The sequence below is a fragment of the Polistes fuscatus genome, unplaced genomic scaffold (assembly GCF_010416935.1).
Source record: "Polistes fuscatus isolate 324 unplaced genomic scaffold, CU_Pfus_HIC Scaffold1, whole genome shotgun sequence".
Taxonomy (NCBI): Eukaryota; Metazoa; Arthropoda; class Insecta; order Hymenoptera; family Vespidae; genus Polistes; species Polistes fuscatus.
Genome location: NW_025112997.1, coordinates 16,727,711 through 16,743,139, shown reverse-complemented (window position 1 = coordinate 16,743,139; position 15,429 = coordinate 16,727,711). Strand labels below are relative to the sequence as shown.

Sequence of the window (15,429 nt, the reverse complement as noted above, 5' to 3'; positions counted from 1 at the left end):
TTGCTATATTTGATAGGCTTTTTTATATGCATGTCGAATTAATCCAACGTTACACTCTATTATTTTATCATTGATGACTTATATTATGTTCTATTATATATATATATTTATACATGCATGCAGCAATATTTAACTGCATTACTTATCTTTTACAGTACTGCACTTCGAAAATTATGCATCTCTTTAATTTTTACTGTGTACATATGAACGTTTCACTTAGATAAACACGTGCATTTAAATATTTTATTTTTCCTCGTTAAGGTACTAATAATCCTAGTTAATGATTTGTTTATTTGAACGAATTTATTACGAATGTCTAATAATGATGCTTTCATGAATATTTCAGAGAGGTATACAGTCTCAGATATTTGACAGTGGTGCTGATAGCTTCATCGGTGGTATAGATGACGAACAAAAGTTATTAGAACAGCGACTTTTGGAACAGCAACGGCAATCTGAAGAAGATAGTCGCTGGCTAGCGAGAGAAGAGGTACTGAAGATTCCTTTTATAACTTTAAATTAAGATTTATATTTAACTTATCGAATTTAATTACTTTTTTTTCATTCAATTTTTTTATCAGAAACGTTTATCAATTGCAACAAGTGGAGATGAAAGTGCTAGTCCACCTATTCCTCGTTCAGCCACACAATCTCCGAATCATGAGCCTCATACTGCGAATACAGGGTCTCTTGGTTCAGATAAAGGACCTGAAAAAGAGAAAGAAAAAGTAATAGTTGTGAAGGTAATGATATTAATATTAAGTACAATGAATTATTTGCTATAAATTAAGGGTGGCCAATTTCATTATATATATGATCGACTATTTTTCTTAAAACTGCTATATATTTCTGCTATAAATTACTTTTAATGTAAAATTTAATTTTTAGAAAATGGAACCAACACCAACAGCAGATTTGGATAGAACTAATGACAAAGTATATGATTGTACTACTAGCGTAGTTCGGGCAGTAATGTCTTTATCGCAAGGTAAATTTTTTATACAAATATAAAATGTATAATCACAAAGTGTTTTTGTATTTTTTACGCATATACAAATGATTACAAACTTATAAATAAATTCTAAATTACAGGCGTTCAACAGAGTAAAGCCGATCAGTATTTAGAATTAGTAAGAAGAGTAGGCATGGAATTAAGAGCTTTACTCTCCTCTGTTGATGCTCTTGTAGAAATATTACCTATATCCGCACACAGAGAAGTAGAAATGGCACATAAGGTTTTAAGTAAAGATATGGCTGAGCTTGTAACGGCTATGAAATTAGCACAAAATTATAGTGCTACTACGTTAGATGCAGAATATCGAAAGTAAGTTTTTGTAAATTAATATTTTGTTTAAGATAATAAATATATATTCAATATAATGATGATTTTTATTAATGACGTTATTGTATTCGTTAGGGGAATGCTTTCTGCAGCTCATATTTTAGCAATGGATGCAAAGAACCTCTTAGATGTAATCGACTCTATTCGTATTCGATATCCATACGTGGATAATCAAATTTGTCAAAAGCAAAATGATCAGAATACATCACGAGACTCAACACCAGAACATTGTATTCGATCAAGTCAATCTGGTGAACATTTTTTAAGAAGAAGCCAGTCTAGTGAAAGGCAAGCAACAACATTCAGACAAAGCCAAAGTGGAGATCTTCTACATCGAATGGGTCAATCAGTTGACCGTTCTTTGCAGGTAATTTTAATACATATTTATTTTATATTTTTTTGTGTCTATCATAATCCTGTAAATATATAAACATATATTATCCATCATATAATTTTTTACATTTAATAGGGAAGTCAAACTGATATTAGCGGTGGAGCTAGTTTAGAGAGGAGGCATCACATCGTAACAAATAGTCTTGAACGTAATTCAACAAGTAGAAGACAAATGGCAACCAATAGCTTAGAAAGAAAAAGGCCATCATTATCTTGTAATATAGGTCCTATGAATAATTCCGTTAATCTCCCACCGATTGTACCAGTAACATGCAATTTGGTTCAGACAGTGGGACCTGTTATTCATCCGAGTCAGTCAGTCGCGATGGGTGTTAGTCAACAGTCAGTATTCACTGCTAATAAATCTTCAAATGAAACACCTGCCAGTGACAGCTAACAAGATGCCTTTCATTGAGGTGACTATCTTAAAAGAATTATTAATACTAGCATTTAAACTAATTAATGATACTCATATACACTGATTTCAGGGATACTTTGGAATACTACTTAGATCGTATGTAAATAGACGATAATGTATGAGTTACCTGTGTATGTCCCATGAATATATCGACAACAGGACATCTAGTATTTGTGCTTTTTAGCTCTTTTTAATATTTATATATACAGACACTTTTGTCCAGGCGTACTTATAGATAGGACAGTATTCACCAGATATAGATGTAGTAAATTAGATAATTTAAGTCACAACTATAAAGAATCAACTCCAAAGTTTTAGTCTTAAAGTTACTATTTGTTATGGCAAATACGTGTATATATGAGGTGATGCAAAAGATACGTGTGCTCAATAAAAACTGCGATTATTCAAGAACACATAATAGATACATTTGTAGCAAGTATATCTGCTCTGCTTTTTACAATTTTTTCTAAAGCTTGATAAAAACAAAACATAAGTGTTCAAATAATGTTGCAACATTGTTATTTGCATGGCTCATAGTTCAGATAATTGTTTGTCTTATTGCATCACCTCATTGGTAGTTGAATATTGCATATATCGTGCAAAGGTTTAGTTTTTCGTCAGACACAATGTTGCCACGTTGTTTTTAATACAAGTTCATAATTTGATAGTCTATTTCCTACATATAGAAGTACTATGGGGAATAATTATAATATAAAAAAACGGGACTGAACGTTATTTTTATTAGCAAATTATTTAACAATTCATACCAGTTTGCAACGTTTATACAAGATGTTTTATAAAAAGCAAATCTCGTTCTCCGACAGTAAGTCAGTTCCTACAAAATATTTTTAGGCAATATCATCCTTTCACAGAGATACTGTTAATAGCTTTTTATTGCGATTTGCAATAACATTTACATTAGTGTGTTTGATGCTTTTTATAAAGCATCACCAAATATTCTACAAATAAATAGCACTTCTTTTACACATATAACATATTCCTTCATTAAGTTCCTGGGAAATTCAAAATTTTATTTAGGCACATTATTACATTCTTTAATGAATGTATTAATAAATAACATCAATACCGTCATACATACTCATACACATCATATTATATTCGCACTTGATAAAAAACTTTGAACTCTGTGCTACAATTTTTCTTATTTCAAAAGATCGTATTCATGGCTTTTAAGCTTTGATGTGCCAAGGTGTACTTATGTACTCAAGACAAGTTCTTAAATTTGTAGTGCAAAGTTTTGCTATGCCATCTATTATCCCAGGAACCAGTAGTAATACGAGTATACTCGTATAATTATCAGTAATATAATTAATGGTACTGCTACTGTTTTGAGAGCATAAGACACTTTCTTAAATTATGTTAAATGTACATAAAATACTATACAAAATTGACTTCTTTTAATTCATTAAACAATATTGATGATATAATCAATATAACTTCTGAAATACGCATGTTTTGACTTGTAGCAATATATGTATATTTTTATCTTTATATTTAAAAAGAAAACAATTTAGTTTCGTTTATTAGAATTTGAACTTTAAATCACTAAATTTGAAAGTATCTAGTTATCAAAATTTAATTCAAATATGAGACCAATTTCCACCTCACGATTCTATATAAGATGCTTGTAAAATCATAGCAGTTAGGAATGCCCATGTTGTATAAAATAACTTCATTATTATATTATTATAGAAATATTAATAAATGCTGTTCTATGTATGAATTTCATTTTTTGATTAATTCTCTTTTACACAGAGAAATGATTCAAATTATAATATTTTCTTGATTTTTACTTATTTTATCAAATATAAAAAAAAATTTTTTAACTTTTATCTGTACTTTACTCATTAACTTTACATGTGAGCTACAGTATACACAAATTAGTTAATATGTGATCATCTCTCTAATGCATAACACAATATTTAAAAAATATAATGATAATTAATATTAAAAAAGGTAAATGTTAAAAAATAAACGTCATAAACATTACAATTATGCTTTTTTAATCAAAGAGACTTGCTAAATGCTTTATTCTTCTAAATAATTGTAATCACTATGCAATTAATATATTAAAAGCAATACTTATCATTTTAAAGTACTTTCTTAATAGTATAATATATATTGTAGATTTATTGTCTATTAAAAAGATGATGACATATAAGCTGATTTTGTGTTCTTACTAATCTATTTAAAATCTTCATGATGATACAGATATAGAAGGAAAAATAAAGATACCATCGAAATTGTTACCGTTATGCCAGTTAAATAGGAGATAAAAATATACAATATATAATCTTATTTCAGAGATATTTATAAATTTGTGTAAATGTAACTATGTATCATGATTGCAAGCAAAATAAACTACGCGTATGATTTCAGCATCATAAATGAGTAATATAAATTAAAACCTAATAATATCACTGCATAAATAAAATTTACATTGAATATATGCTCGTTTTATCTTTTGTGATAATAGTCTTATAATTCATTAATTTGATACAGGTATATATATCTATATATATACATTTATATATATTTAATAAACTTTACAACTTACTATATCTTCTCAATATTATGAAAGCTGCATATTTATTTACCATGCTTTGAGCTATAATATTTAACACCTGTTTGCATAGAACATCTTGCATATTTAGTTAATAAACCATTCACATTTATTTTATTTGTTTCAAATTTCCTGTAATAATATTATTACTAAATAATAATGTGTAAGTTGTGTATTAAAATTAAAATATTTCAAAATTATTTCCATACTAACGATATATATGGAGTTATTTCTTCAAGAGTCCACTTTTCTCTAACTTTAAATATTTCTTTAAGCCTATCATTGATATTTTTGGGTAAAGTCTCTTCTGGGAAAGATATCACTTCTTTTTGCATAATGCTCTTATTATAAATAATAATTGCAATTCCTCTTAAGTATTCCTCTTTGGGCACTATTTCTAAAATTGTTTTTAATAAAAAAATTACAAGTAATTATTCAAAAACTGTGTTAGTATTTACTTACTTTCAGGTGCCCCCATTTTCCAAGATTCCATAAAATCATTATATTTATTAATAGGTATAGCACTAAGAAAAACTTTAGCTAAAAGTTTACAAACTTTTTCTTCATTGTATCTAGAAAGGATTTTTATGTTAGAAAAATTATATTTATAAAATTTAAAATGTATAAAATAATTACACATATCTATAAATTTGAAATAGTACCTATATAAAGAACTACCATCCTCTTTAACTTTTTCACTTAAACTTGTATATTTTTCAAATAGTGCATTAAAAATAGGTTCAGCAATAAGTTCTTTCAAAGAATCATATGTAACCTCTTTATCGACTTCATCTACTTCCCACGAATAATCATTAAACAAATCTAGCATATATGTTACATATCGTACCTCAGCTTCAAATGATATTAATCGAAGAAAACCTTAATAGCAAAACATAAAACATAATTTAGTAATTAATTGTATTAACAAAATTTGTTAATAAATTTTATGGTTTTACAAAATTTCATGAAAAGTTACCATTTATCATAACTACTAAATGGTCATTTAAAGCCTGTTTTATTTCATCCTCGCTAGCCTGAATCTCATTTCTTAATTTATCCCAGTCATAAAGTGTCATTGAATCTATGTTTGATTCATATTCCTTACCATTGTAACAAGAAGGTTGAAGTATTGTTAATATTTTATCAACCCGAGGTTTGCATTCGTGTACCTAAACAATTTTCATTAATATTTACTAAGGCTTTAATTTAAAAGATAATATAATAAAACTGATTACAAAAATTATCTTAAATACCTCATAGTAAGTATGAAAAATTCCTGTTACACAACATCTTTTAATCACTCTACCTTGCTCTGCTGAGCTCTTGGTATCATCCGCCAACATTAAATCAGGTACCAATAATAAAGAATTTGATGTCTCTGCTTCTTTTATCTCATAGGTCTGATTTTCTGTACAAAGTACTGCGGATTCATTACTACTACCTTTAAAAGATAAACTTAAATCCCATAAAATTAATTATCTTACCAAATATCATTAAATAAGATATAATACAATATATCCACAATTTAACTATAAAAGTATGAAATTTGTATGTAATATTTGTTTAAAATAAATTCGTTACCTATCTCCTTTATTAATTATTTCTAACAGTTGTTCATCAAGCTCAACCAATTTGATACCATGACCAGAAAAAAGATCTTCTGCAGGATATAATATCTGTGTTGTTCCATTAAGATCAGATTCATCTATATCAGCAGAACGCAACGTCTCACGCACGTGTTCAACGTTACGTAAATAACTAAAGGATTTAAAATTTATTTACAATTATTTATTAATAACATCAAAGAAATTACTCTTAACTTTATACTAACTTTGTACATCCAGATTCGTTCATAATTCACAGTACAAATAAAGAATATCACTGTGTTTTTTACTTCTATTTGAATTCAAAAATGTTTATATTGATTTTTATTTAATTTTGTTTTATTTTGTTCTAATTTGACATCGAAAAAGTAAAATTCTCCCGCGCCACTTCTTGACAATACTAATTTAAATATTAACAAGAAAAATCGCAATACGTATCTCTAAATAAATAGTAAATCAATTTTTGTAAGGCATGTATACACGAATTTAACCTTTTTTGTTTTAATAGTTTAATTATTTTAATAATGTTTTCATTTATATGCACTTCAAACTAGATATTTTAAATACTATTATTTATAATATATCTAGTAAATTCTTACTATATTATTTTTATTAGTATAACAATTTTTATTAGTAGTATGTTATTTAACCACTAGGCGGTGCACAAAAGTCATTTGTAAAAATATTGCCTTATGAAAGTGTCAACTCTATATGATGTTTTTTATGGTGTGATTTATTGAAGAGATTAAGTAGTTGGTGGCCATATTATTGCCTTCCCGTTGCTCTTATCAACGAACTGTGCTGTGATCGAAAAGTCTGAATTTTATCAAATTGTGTTTTTATTACGGTACGTATTTATTTAATATTTATCCAAGGATTAATTATTCCCAATAACATTTTTATCAAAATATCGACTAGTATATCGTGATATACGTGATTTATCCGAGTATGTTTTATCAAGATAAATCATGTTTAACAACTCAAGTATGTATTATTTCAATGACTTTTTTTAACAATTTATATTGAATTATTCGATAATTTGTCGACTGACACGATTATTTCGATTATTATTATATATTTCTAACAGTAATGTATTATGATAAGAGGATCATAACCTTTCTAATGAAAAATGATGAGTAACGAATGTTTTCTATATTATTATACATGTATAAATTATATATGATTTAGATATAGACGTAGGTAGTAATAAATTGTATTCAATTGCGTACGAAAGATCGTATTTATTTCAACAATAAAACTTCTTTTTATACATTATGTAGATTATTTTTCTTCCTTCTAACTGGTGTTTTGTTATTTTTAGGAAAATTATTTATCCAATAAAGAAATAACAATGTCAAACGATGTAAATATGCAATCTGATAAGGTATGCCATAGTTTAAATATTTAGCATGTTTATAATCATGCATGATAATACAATTGTAAAAAATATGTGAATATAAAGTGTATATTTATATGTGCATTAATATATAAACACGTATGTATGTGTATATATGTATATATGTATATACTATGTACATCTACACATACAAATGTGTATCTGGGGCTGCTATGGGGGAAGAGGTTGAGATATCATTAATTCGTCTATTTGGAACACTGGAAAACACTGGTAAATGAAAGCTCTTAATTAATACAACTTTTCCTTTGAATTAAGCCCGATGAGGAAGAAATTGTCGATAAAGCTGAGGAAGAAGAGGGCAAATCATCTGTTGACCTGCATGCGGTACCTATCTCTGCAAATTAAACTTGCTACTTAAAAGCCTACCTTTCATGACTTATCCTATGTTTGCCACTGTATTAACTCCAGTTTGTATGATATAAAAATGTATAGTAGTGCAATTGTAACTTGTAAAAACTTCATACGGATACAAATGCAAAATTATATGAAGTCAAACATAAACTTTTAGCAAGAAAGCGGCCCTGTTTATGGTGGCTGCGAAGGACCAAATGCAATGTATGTAAAATTGGTTAGCAGCGATGGTCATGAGTTTATTGTGAAACGAGAACATGCATTAACAAGTGGAACAATCAAAGCTATGCTTAGTGGCCCTGGTCAATTTGCAGAGAATGAAGCCAATGAAGTTAATTTTCGTGAAATTCCGTAAGTTTAATAAGTTTTCTACAAAGTCGATTACGCAAATATATTTTTTAATTTTTTAATATTTATATTTTATTAATATGTTTTTCTTATAGATCTCACGTACTTCAAAAAGTCTGTATGTATTTTACTTACAAAGTTCGTTATACGAACAGTAGCACAGAAATTCCAGAATTTCCAATTGCACCAGAAATTGCGCTAGAACTATTAATGGCTGGAAATTTTTTAGATTGTTAAATATAATACTAAATCTTGCAGTGCTTTATTTTCAAATGGCAAATATCGTTTTTTCTATTACTATTATTTATCATTAAAGTAATTATAACTTTTTTCTGAAAAACATTTAACACCTAAATAATAACACTAATGATAAAGTCTAACACTCAGGAGACATAAACATTTTTGGTTGATAATAATATGATTTACCTCTACGGAAAAGACACAAGCTGCATCGAAAATTATCTATTTATCAATGATCAATAATTATATGTAATTTATTATGTAATTTTATATCAATATTCTGTTTCATTTTGTTAGAATTAGGGTTTTATGGTAGAAAAAAATATATCTGTTTTTTTTTTGTCTAACATATTATTTGAAGACAACCAGAAATGTTTTAACATTTAGTGATATAAATATTGAAATAGCAGAATGTATTTAAACATGCAATACAACAGAAAAATATTGTCTGTAAATAACGATATATTGCGGCAAAAAAATACGATGGATCAAATAATTTGCATGGTTTGTAATTTTTATTGCGGATCAAAGAAAGAGAGGGGGAGAAAGAAATAGAGATAGAGATAAAGATAATTAGGCAGATTCTCAAATGACAGAATTCTCATCATTTATTACATTCTGTATAGTAACAAATTATATTTTTTGTTAAATAGAAGTAAATTATTTATTCTTGGACTAAAGTATATTAAACAGCGATAAGAATCCTACAGTTTTATCAGAAAGTTTATCTTACTTTGTTTTTAAATGACAATGGCGAAATTATAGATTATTAAGTTAAAAAATGATTTTTATAGAAAATAAGTTAGCTATTATATTCAAATGTGTTGAATCATATTTTGTCTAATAGAAAATCAAATATTGTTTTTGAAATCTATATACAAAAAATATACGAAAATCTAAGATAAATGAAACAGCTAAGTGCATTAAAATAGTATGTTAACGTTGGTGCATAATTATTTATAAGTACTTCATAATAATTGTGTAAAAACATATGTGTTAAAGCATAGAACTATAGAGATACTAAATTTTCACTTTCTGACATTTTAACATCTTTTATTTGTATAGAAATGTGAACACCAATGATCATGATTCATATAATTAAACTGGGTACTATAATTTTACAATCTAATTTTTTTGTAATTATTTGTTAACTTTATTTATTATTAATTTTTTTTTAGGTAAATGCAAGCACAAATATACTCTGTTAACACGTTAACTGCCGTGAAAATACATAATTAGAGTAAATATCGATTGTGATAAATTTTTAAATAATACCATTGTTTTTATAAGGGTTTGAAGAAACTATGACATACAGTGCATGCAAAAATAATTTTTTTATTATAAGGAAAATTAATTAGGAGTTACTTGTTTCTATAACACAATTGAATTTACAACACAAGTACTTATTGAAAACTATCCATTTTTAGATTCTTGCAAACAAAAATAAAATTTTAAAGAAAATATAAAGTAGAAAAATTTTAAGAAAATATCAAAAAATCCGTTGGAGGTTCTTGGAAGGGGTTTATGACTATTATAAACTAAGTAAATATAATATATCTTTCGTGAAACTTGGTTCCTTTGATCTTTGTATATGTCCTCTGCAAATAGAATCAATCTTCACGGTCAGGAATTATTCGTTGCTATATAAATTTCTCAATCTTATCGGTATTTAGAAGGAATAAATAATTACAAAATGGTCTATAGCGCCTCGACGGTCACCGATGACCTCATCGTAAAAAATAGATAAAACACAATAATACAACGCCGTTTATCAGTTGTAAAAAGATTTCAACAAAATATGCATCCCATAATAGAAAAAAAGTATAGACGTGGTAGAAAAATCACGTAAAAGTGCCGGCAGTCAACGTGTTAATCTCGATTAAAATAAGTAACTTCAAAATTAACAACTATTATTCAGCTATATTCAAGACTATATATTAATGTTTGTAACAAATTTTAAATATCTTATGTTATGCAGTAATTAATATCAGATTATAAAGTGGACTTATTTCCAGTTGTAACGTTACCTTTCGTCACATTATCTATACATTGTTTACGAACGTGAAGATTTTCATTCTTTTTTAAATCTTTTTCTAGATCTTTAAACTTTGCTTCTAATCGTTTAGAATACGATTCTAGCTTATAAGCTGCTTGCTCTAATTTATTGACACTGTCATCAATTTGATCAATATTCTCCAATATAGGCCGTAAATTTTTATATTTTTCATTTAAAGAATCCAATGATATTGAAACGTTTGACGATATTGTCTTTAATTCTGTATACTTAGCAATAGTTTCTTTATTTAGCCGTTCCAGTAAACGATAATCAGCATGAGTAGCGGTGAGTTCTTCTTGCAAATACTCACCAGTTTTTTGAAACATTGTATTAGCTAAACGACTTAAATTTGGATCATGAGGATCAAGAGCCTCAAAACTACTGGTACTAGTTGAAAGTGTTGTACCACGTTTCGGCGATTCACATCTAGAATTTCCATCTGTCATTGAGCTTTCCATCTGTGCACACACAGATTGTGTCATTTCTTTTGACGGTTTATTTATTGTTGTCATTTTGATTATTTTGTTTTTATTTCGTATCACTTGGAATGAAACTTGTTAAATTAACAGCCAACTGTAATTTCAATGAATATTTTGTTCTAACAAAAGTGAAAAATATTTTTTAATGTCAAAATTAAATAGACACTTCGATATTAATTCTTTTCCTAACCTCAATTGTGTCACATCTTCGAGAGAAACATTTATCTGTACTCGTACATTACAATCTGACGTAATTTATACGTCAAGCTAATGCTGTATAACAATTACTATTTATTACAGTCGATTTATCGTACTTTTGTATTTTTTGTTGTATTTACATCGGGTTAACTACGCGAATATTTCTGAAAAACAACTCAATTTATAGTTGACGATAAAATCAACTATTGTTAACTAGTTATTATTTTTATTAAAAATTTGCAATATTATTTAAAAATAAAGAATAATAACAGAGTGTAACTTTATCAAACAATGAAAATTCTCTAAATTAATTCTTATTTTTAAGTAATATAAGTTGTTTCACTCTAATTAACATGAATAGCAATATATGCATCGAGCAAAAAATGTCGATGCGTATTGATTTGTAATATATATATATATGTATACATATATTTCGGTTTACTCTAGAGCAATTTAATTCGAAATTTGTTGAAAAGGATCTTAAATATTTGTAATATATCCTGAAAATGTGAATGCCACGTATAACATTAGAAGAAAATTCTCGATCTTTTTCTGAATAATTGCAAATCTGCCATTTACTTAAAATATCCAATCAAATCGAAGTAATTAAAATGACATTTTAAAATTTAATTCTGATTGGTCGGGCTTCTGTAATATTTTATTTCGTTTTAGTAAGAACGATAATGAAAGACCAATAGATAATATGGAAAGTTACATAGGTATTTTATTTGAAAAATATTTTTGGAATGTTTGGAGGAAAAATACATAAAGGTTGATACGCGTAGTCCTGACACAAGAAAACAGGACTGAAGGTTGCTTTCTTGAAGAAACAGTGGAAACACTCCTAGTGGCGGCGCGCCGCTGGAATATAGTGTTGCGGTTTTTCTTGTGCGGAAATGTGAACATTTTCGGAGTACAAGGGGAAATTCAAAGGCGATTAGCGTGTGCCGTTGGTCGACGGTGAAAAGGGTCAGAAGGTAGGTTGAATTCAATGATAGTTTCTGTCAAAAAATCATTTAAATAGAGATGACACTCGTACTTTAAAGCTTTATACATATACGATTCCGTATCTCTACAGGCCTGCCAGTTGCGACATGGCGGGTTTTCGAGAAGAGGATAAAGCACTCTTCCCGATCCAAAGCATATCCTCGATCGTCCAGATCTTCCAAAATCAGCTGGAAAATAGCTCTGAGCCAGACCTCGCGCTACTTTCAATCCTCGTCGGTGCTGTTGAGAATTCCCTAACCTGTAACCGGACATTTACGTCGCAGGAGAACACTGTTTACGACGAGCCTAAATTGCCGGCCGTCGAGTATCATATAGCTGAAGCGTTATATACAAAGTTTCATGCTGTTATCAAAGGAGCTGTCGATTTAACAGTTTACGACACCAAATATGCTACGAGAGAGCTTATCAAGAAAGTCTCGGACGTTATATGGAACTCCTTAACGAGAAGCTACTACAAGGATCGAGCTCATTTACAGAGTCTTTACAGTTATCTTACTGCTAACAAATTAGATTGTTTTGGAGTGGCTTATGCAGTAGTCGCTGGATGTCAGGTGTTAGGATTTAAAGATGTTCATCTTGCCATGTCAGAGGACCATGCATGGGTTGTATATGGAGAGCATGGTTCTGAAACTGCAGAGGTTACATGGCACGGTATGTTTTATTTGTATTATAATTTTATTTTCGTAGAAAGATTTATTGTCCTGTCATAATAGTATTTCATTTAAATGATGTCTGAGCTCAGTTCAAAGAACTGAATAATAGAAATAGATCAATTGGTTTAATGTGTGTGCTGCAAATTATTCTAAGAATGCCCACATCCAATTGATCAAGCATGCTACTTTCAATATTAGGGAAGGGAAACGAGGATAAACGTGGGCAACCCGTTGAACCTGGTGTAGCTTCTCGATCGTGGTTGTATGTAAATGGTCAGGCAGTTGTATGTTCTCGTGCTATGGAAGTTGCCACAATAGTATCTGCTATAAATCCTAGTCTAAGTGCGACAGCTGATGCAGCAGAAGTAGCATTGCTCCAACAAGAATTATTATGGTTACTGTATGATTTGGGTCATCTTGCAAAATATCCTATGGCGCTTGGCAATTTGGGTGATTTAGAAGAAGCAGCACCAACGCCAGGAAGACCTCCAGCAATAGATTTATTTCAGGTTGGTTTCAAATTTCTCCTAACAAATTTTTTAATAGACCATGTAAGAGGAAATATCATCGAATTTCACTATTTTAGGAAGCCGTAAGATGTGCCAGAAAATATTATGGTAATGCACACGTTTATCCATATACTTATCAAGGTGGATATCTCTATAGACATGGATCACATGCTAATGCTCTAGCGTCTTGGTCTGATGCTGCAGACGTATTGAGAAAGTAAGTTTTTATTTGGATGGTTTCCTTCAGGAATATGTACATACATACATACAGATATATATATAGATTACATTTAAAATAGTTTATTGTTCTCTCGACACTTTTTTAATGTTAATTAATGTGCGACAGATACGACTATTCGCGGGACGACGGAGAAATATATAAGGAATTATTGGAAATCGCCAACGAATTAATACCTCACACGGTAAGGGCCGACGAGCGACTGTTACGACAGCCACGATGTTTCGTCTACCTTCTAAGATTTTACGACGGTATTTGTCAATGGGAGGAAGGGGCAAATACTCCTGTTCTGCACATAGGTTGGGCACGACCATTAGTGAATACAATTTCTAAATTCGATGCTTCGATTCGTGCTCAGGTTGTCATTGAGTGTTACGATATGGAAACAAAGCAAGAGGAAGAGAAGATGCAAAAGAGAGAAACCAGTCCCGATGAGACTCTTAACAATAATAATAATAATTATTGTAAAACAAAGGAGAGGGGTAGTGCTGCACGCGATTTAATCAAAAGTTTAGAGTCTAAGGTACCGGCCAATCCAGCACCGATGCATCCCAGTATTCAAGCGTTAACAGCTGCTTGCAGTGAAAAAATCCTTAATAGAGATTATTTACTGCAAGGTGGTGGCGAACCTTTCGTCGCACCTCCTGAAGACGCCTTACCGCCAGCACCATCAACATCTCAGGAAAGTCTAGATCCCGAAGAGGAGGTAGATTCGGAAAACGAGAGGCCAAGAATAACGTTGTACAGTCAGAAAATGAAGGGCCTCAAGGATCTCCTGTTAGCTGAGAAATTAAACACGCATGCTATTTCGTTGCAATTAACCGCACAAAGTCAGGTACAAATAGGTAAGAAGTCACGCGGTAGCGACGAGGTAGGAGTCAACCAGCGTCCCAAAAGGACGCGACGGGACTAGTATAAGATCTTTGACCACCGTTTTGGTTTGGTTAAGTATTGAACAACGCGTTAACCCTGTTCTATATTTCGTCTTTTACGAACGACAAAGAATAACGGGAGGAAACGTGATTAAAAATACATAACGGTGGTCTATACTTGCCGGCGAAATGAATGAAAGAAAGAAAAAAAAGAAGAAACAGAAATTAGAAGGAAAAAGTCTTCGCCCTAATAGTTTCCTTTTATTTTTTTTTTGTTTTTTTTTTTTTTTAATGAATTCTCGAAGTTGAAAACCCTTCCTCGAAGATCTTGAGTAGTTTCTCGAAAGAGAAAAATCGTAATGATTTCTCTGCGGTTGGATTTTGAACATTCTCTCATTTAAACTTCGAGACGATGGGAACTTTGTCGTTTTAGAGATAGGTATAGTAGATATGAACAAAATTTATAGAAAAGTACAAAAAAGTTCTCCCCCCATCCCACCCTTTTTATTTAAGTTAAATACCAATAATCGCGGGTACTTGAGTATTTGAGTCTTCGTGAAAAGAAAAGAAAAAAAAGATATAAAAACGAAGGTATTTTACACGCCTTAGACGCGTGTATCCTTTCATTCTTCCACGGTGTTAGAAAAAAAAAAGAAAAAAGTAAAAGTAAAAAGAACAAAACAAAAAGAAAAGAAAAATAAGAAATAGAAATCTTTCCT

General features: G+C 29.7%; 5 protein-coding genes across 13 annotated transcripts in view; 3 read left to right on the top strand and 2 right to left on the bottom strand.

Moving 5' to 3' along the window:
* The window catches only part of LOC122520715 (focal adhesion kinase 1), a 94,691-nt gene extending 91,550 nt beyond the window's left edge, over positions 1-3,141 (top strand). For 6 of the 7 annotated variants that reach the window (XM_043640990.1, XM_043640980.1, XM_043640963.1 and 3 more), the window contains 7 exons: positions 347-490; positions 582-743; positions 889-988; positions 1,093-1,324; positions 1,418-1,709; positions 1,812-2,151; positions 2,224-3,141. In XM_043640990.1, coding sequence (XP_043496925.1) covers positions 347-490; positions 582-743; positions 889-988; positions 1,093-1,324; positions 1,418-1,709; positions 1,812-2,132 — 1,251 coding nt within the window. In that variant the 3' untranslated portion in view covers positions 2,133-2,151; positions 2,224-3,141. The remainder of the gene's footprint in view (positions 1-346; positions 491-581; positions 744-888; positions 989-1,092; positions 1,325-1,417; positions 1,710-1,811; positions 2,152-2,223) is intronic. The other variant, XR_006304610.1, reaches the window with a different exon arrangement.
* Positions 3,142-4,737: 1,596 nt separating this feature from the next.
* On the bottom strand, positions 4,738-6,846 carry LOC122520709 (sister chromatid cohesion protein DCC1). Its single transcript, XM_043640929.1, has 8 exons — positions 6,569-6,846; positions 6,319-6,495; positions 5,991-6,192; positions 5,714-5,906; positions 5,400-5,616; positions 5,200-5,309; positions 4,951-5,134; positions 4,738-4,869 (listed from the first exon to the last, which is right to left on the bottom strand). Exons 1-8 carry the CDS (start codon positions 6,589-6,591, stop codon positions 4,764-4,766), a joined length of 1,212 nt encoding a protein of 403 aa, XP_043496864.1. The 5' UTR covers positions 6,592-6,846; the 3' UTR covers positions 4,738-4,763.
* A 234-nt stretch (positions 6,847-7,080) lies between these two features.
* On the top strand, positions 7,081-9,826 carry LOC122522223 (elongin-C). Of its 2 annotated transcripts, XM_043643117.1 has the most exons (5): positions 7,081-7,188; positions 7,663-7,725; positions 8,014-8,082; positions 8,267-8,460; positions 8,553-9,826. In XM_043643117.1, the coding sequence occupies exons 2-5, from the start codon at positions 7,693-7,695 to the stop codon at positions 8,692-8,694; spliced, it is 438 nt and encodes a 145-aa protein (XP_043499052.1). In that variant the 5' UTR covers positions 7,081-7,188; positions 7,663-7,692; the 3' UTR covers positions 8,695-9,826. The 2 variants fall into 2 exon arrangements, with proteins under 2 accessions (XP_043499052.1, XP_043499138.1); XM_043643203.1 differs by lacking the exon at positions 8,014-8,082.
* A 771-nt stretch (positions 9,827-10,597) lies between these two features.
* LOC122522083 (biogenesis of lysosome-related organelles complex 1 subunit 2) lies at positions 10,598-11,718 on the bottom strand. Of its 2 annotated transcripts, none has more exons than XM_043642995.1 (2): positions 11,423-11,718; positions 10,598-11,351 (listed from the first exon to the last, which is right to left on the bottom strand). In XM_043642995.1, exon 2 carries the CDS (start codon positions 11,263-11,265, stop codon positions 10,690-10,692), a length of 576 nt encoding a protein of 191 aa, XP_043498930.1. In that variant the 5' UTR covers positions 11,266-11,351; positions 11,423-11,718; the 3' UTR covers positions 10,598-10,689. The 2 variants fall into 2 exon arrangements, with proteins under 2 accessions (XP_043498930.1, XP_043498853.1); XM_043642918.1 differs by having other exon boundaries at positions 10,598-11,326; positions 11,423-11,716.
* A 244-nt stretch (positions 11,719-11,962) lies between these two features.
* LOC122522003 (menin) lies at positions 11,963-15,277 on the top strand. The gene is made up of 5 exons (XM_043642816.1): positions 11,963-12,407; positions 12,509-13,089; positions 13,290-13,600; positions 13,678-13,817; positions 13,947-15,277. Exons 2-5 carry the CDS (start codon positions 12,525-12,527, stop codon positions 14,749-14,751), a joined length of 1,821 nt encoding a protein of 606 aa, XP_043498751.1. The 5' UTR covers positions 11,963-12,407; positions 12,509-12,524; the 3' UTR covers positions 14,752-15,277.
* Positions 15,278-15,429: the final 152 nt, after the last annotated feature.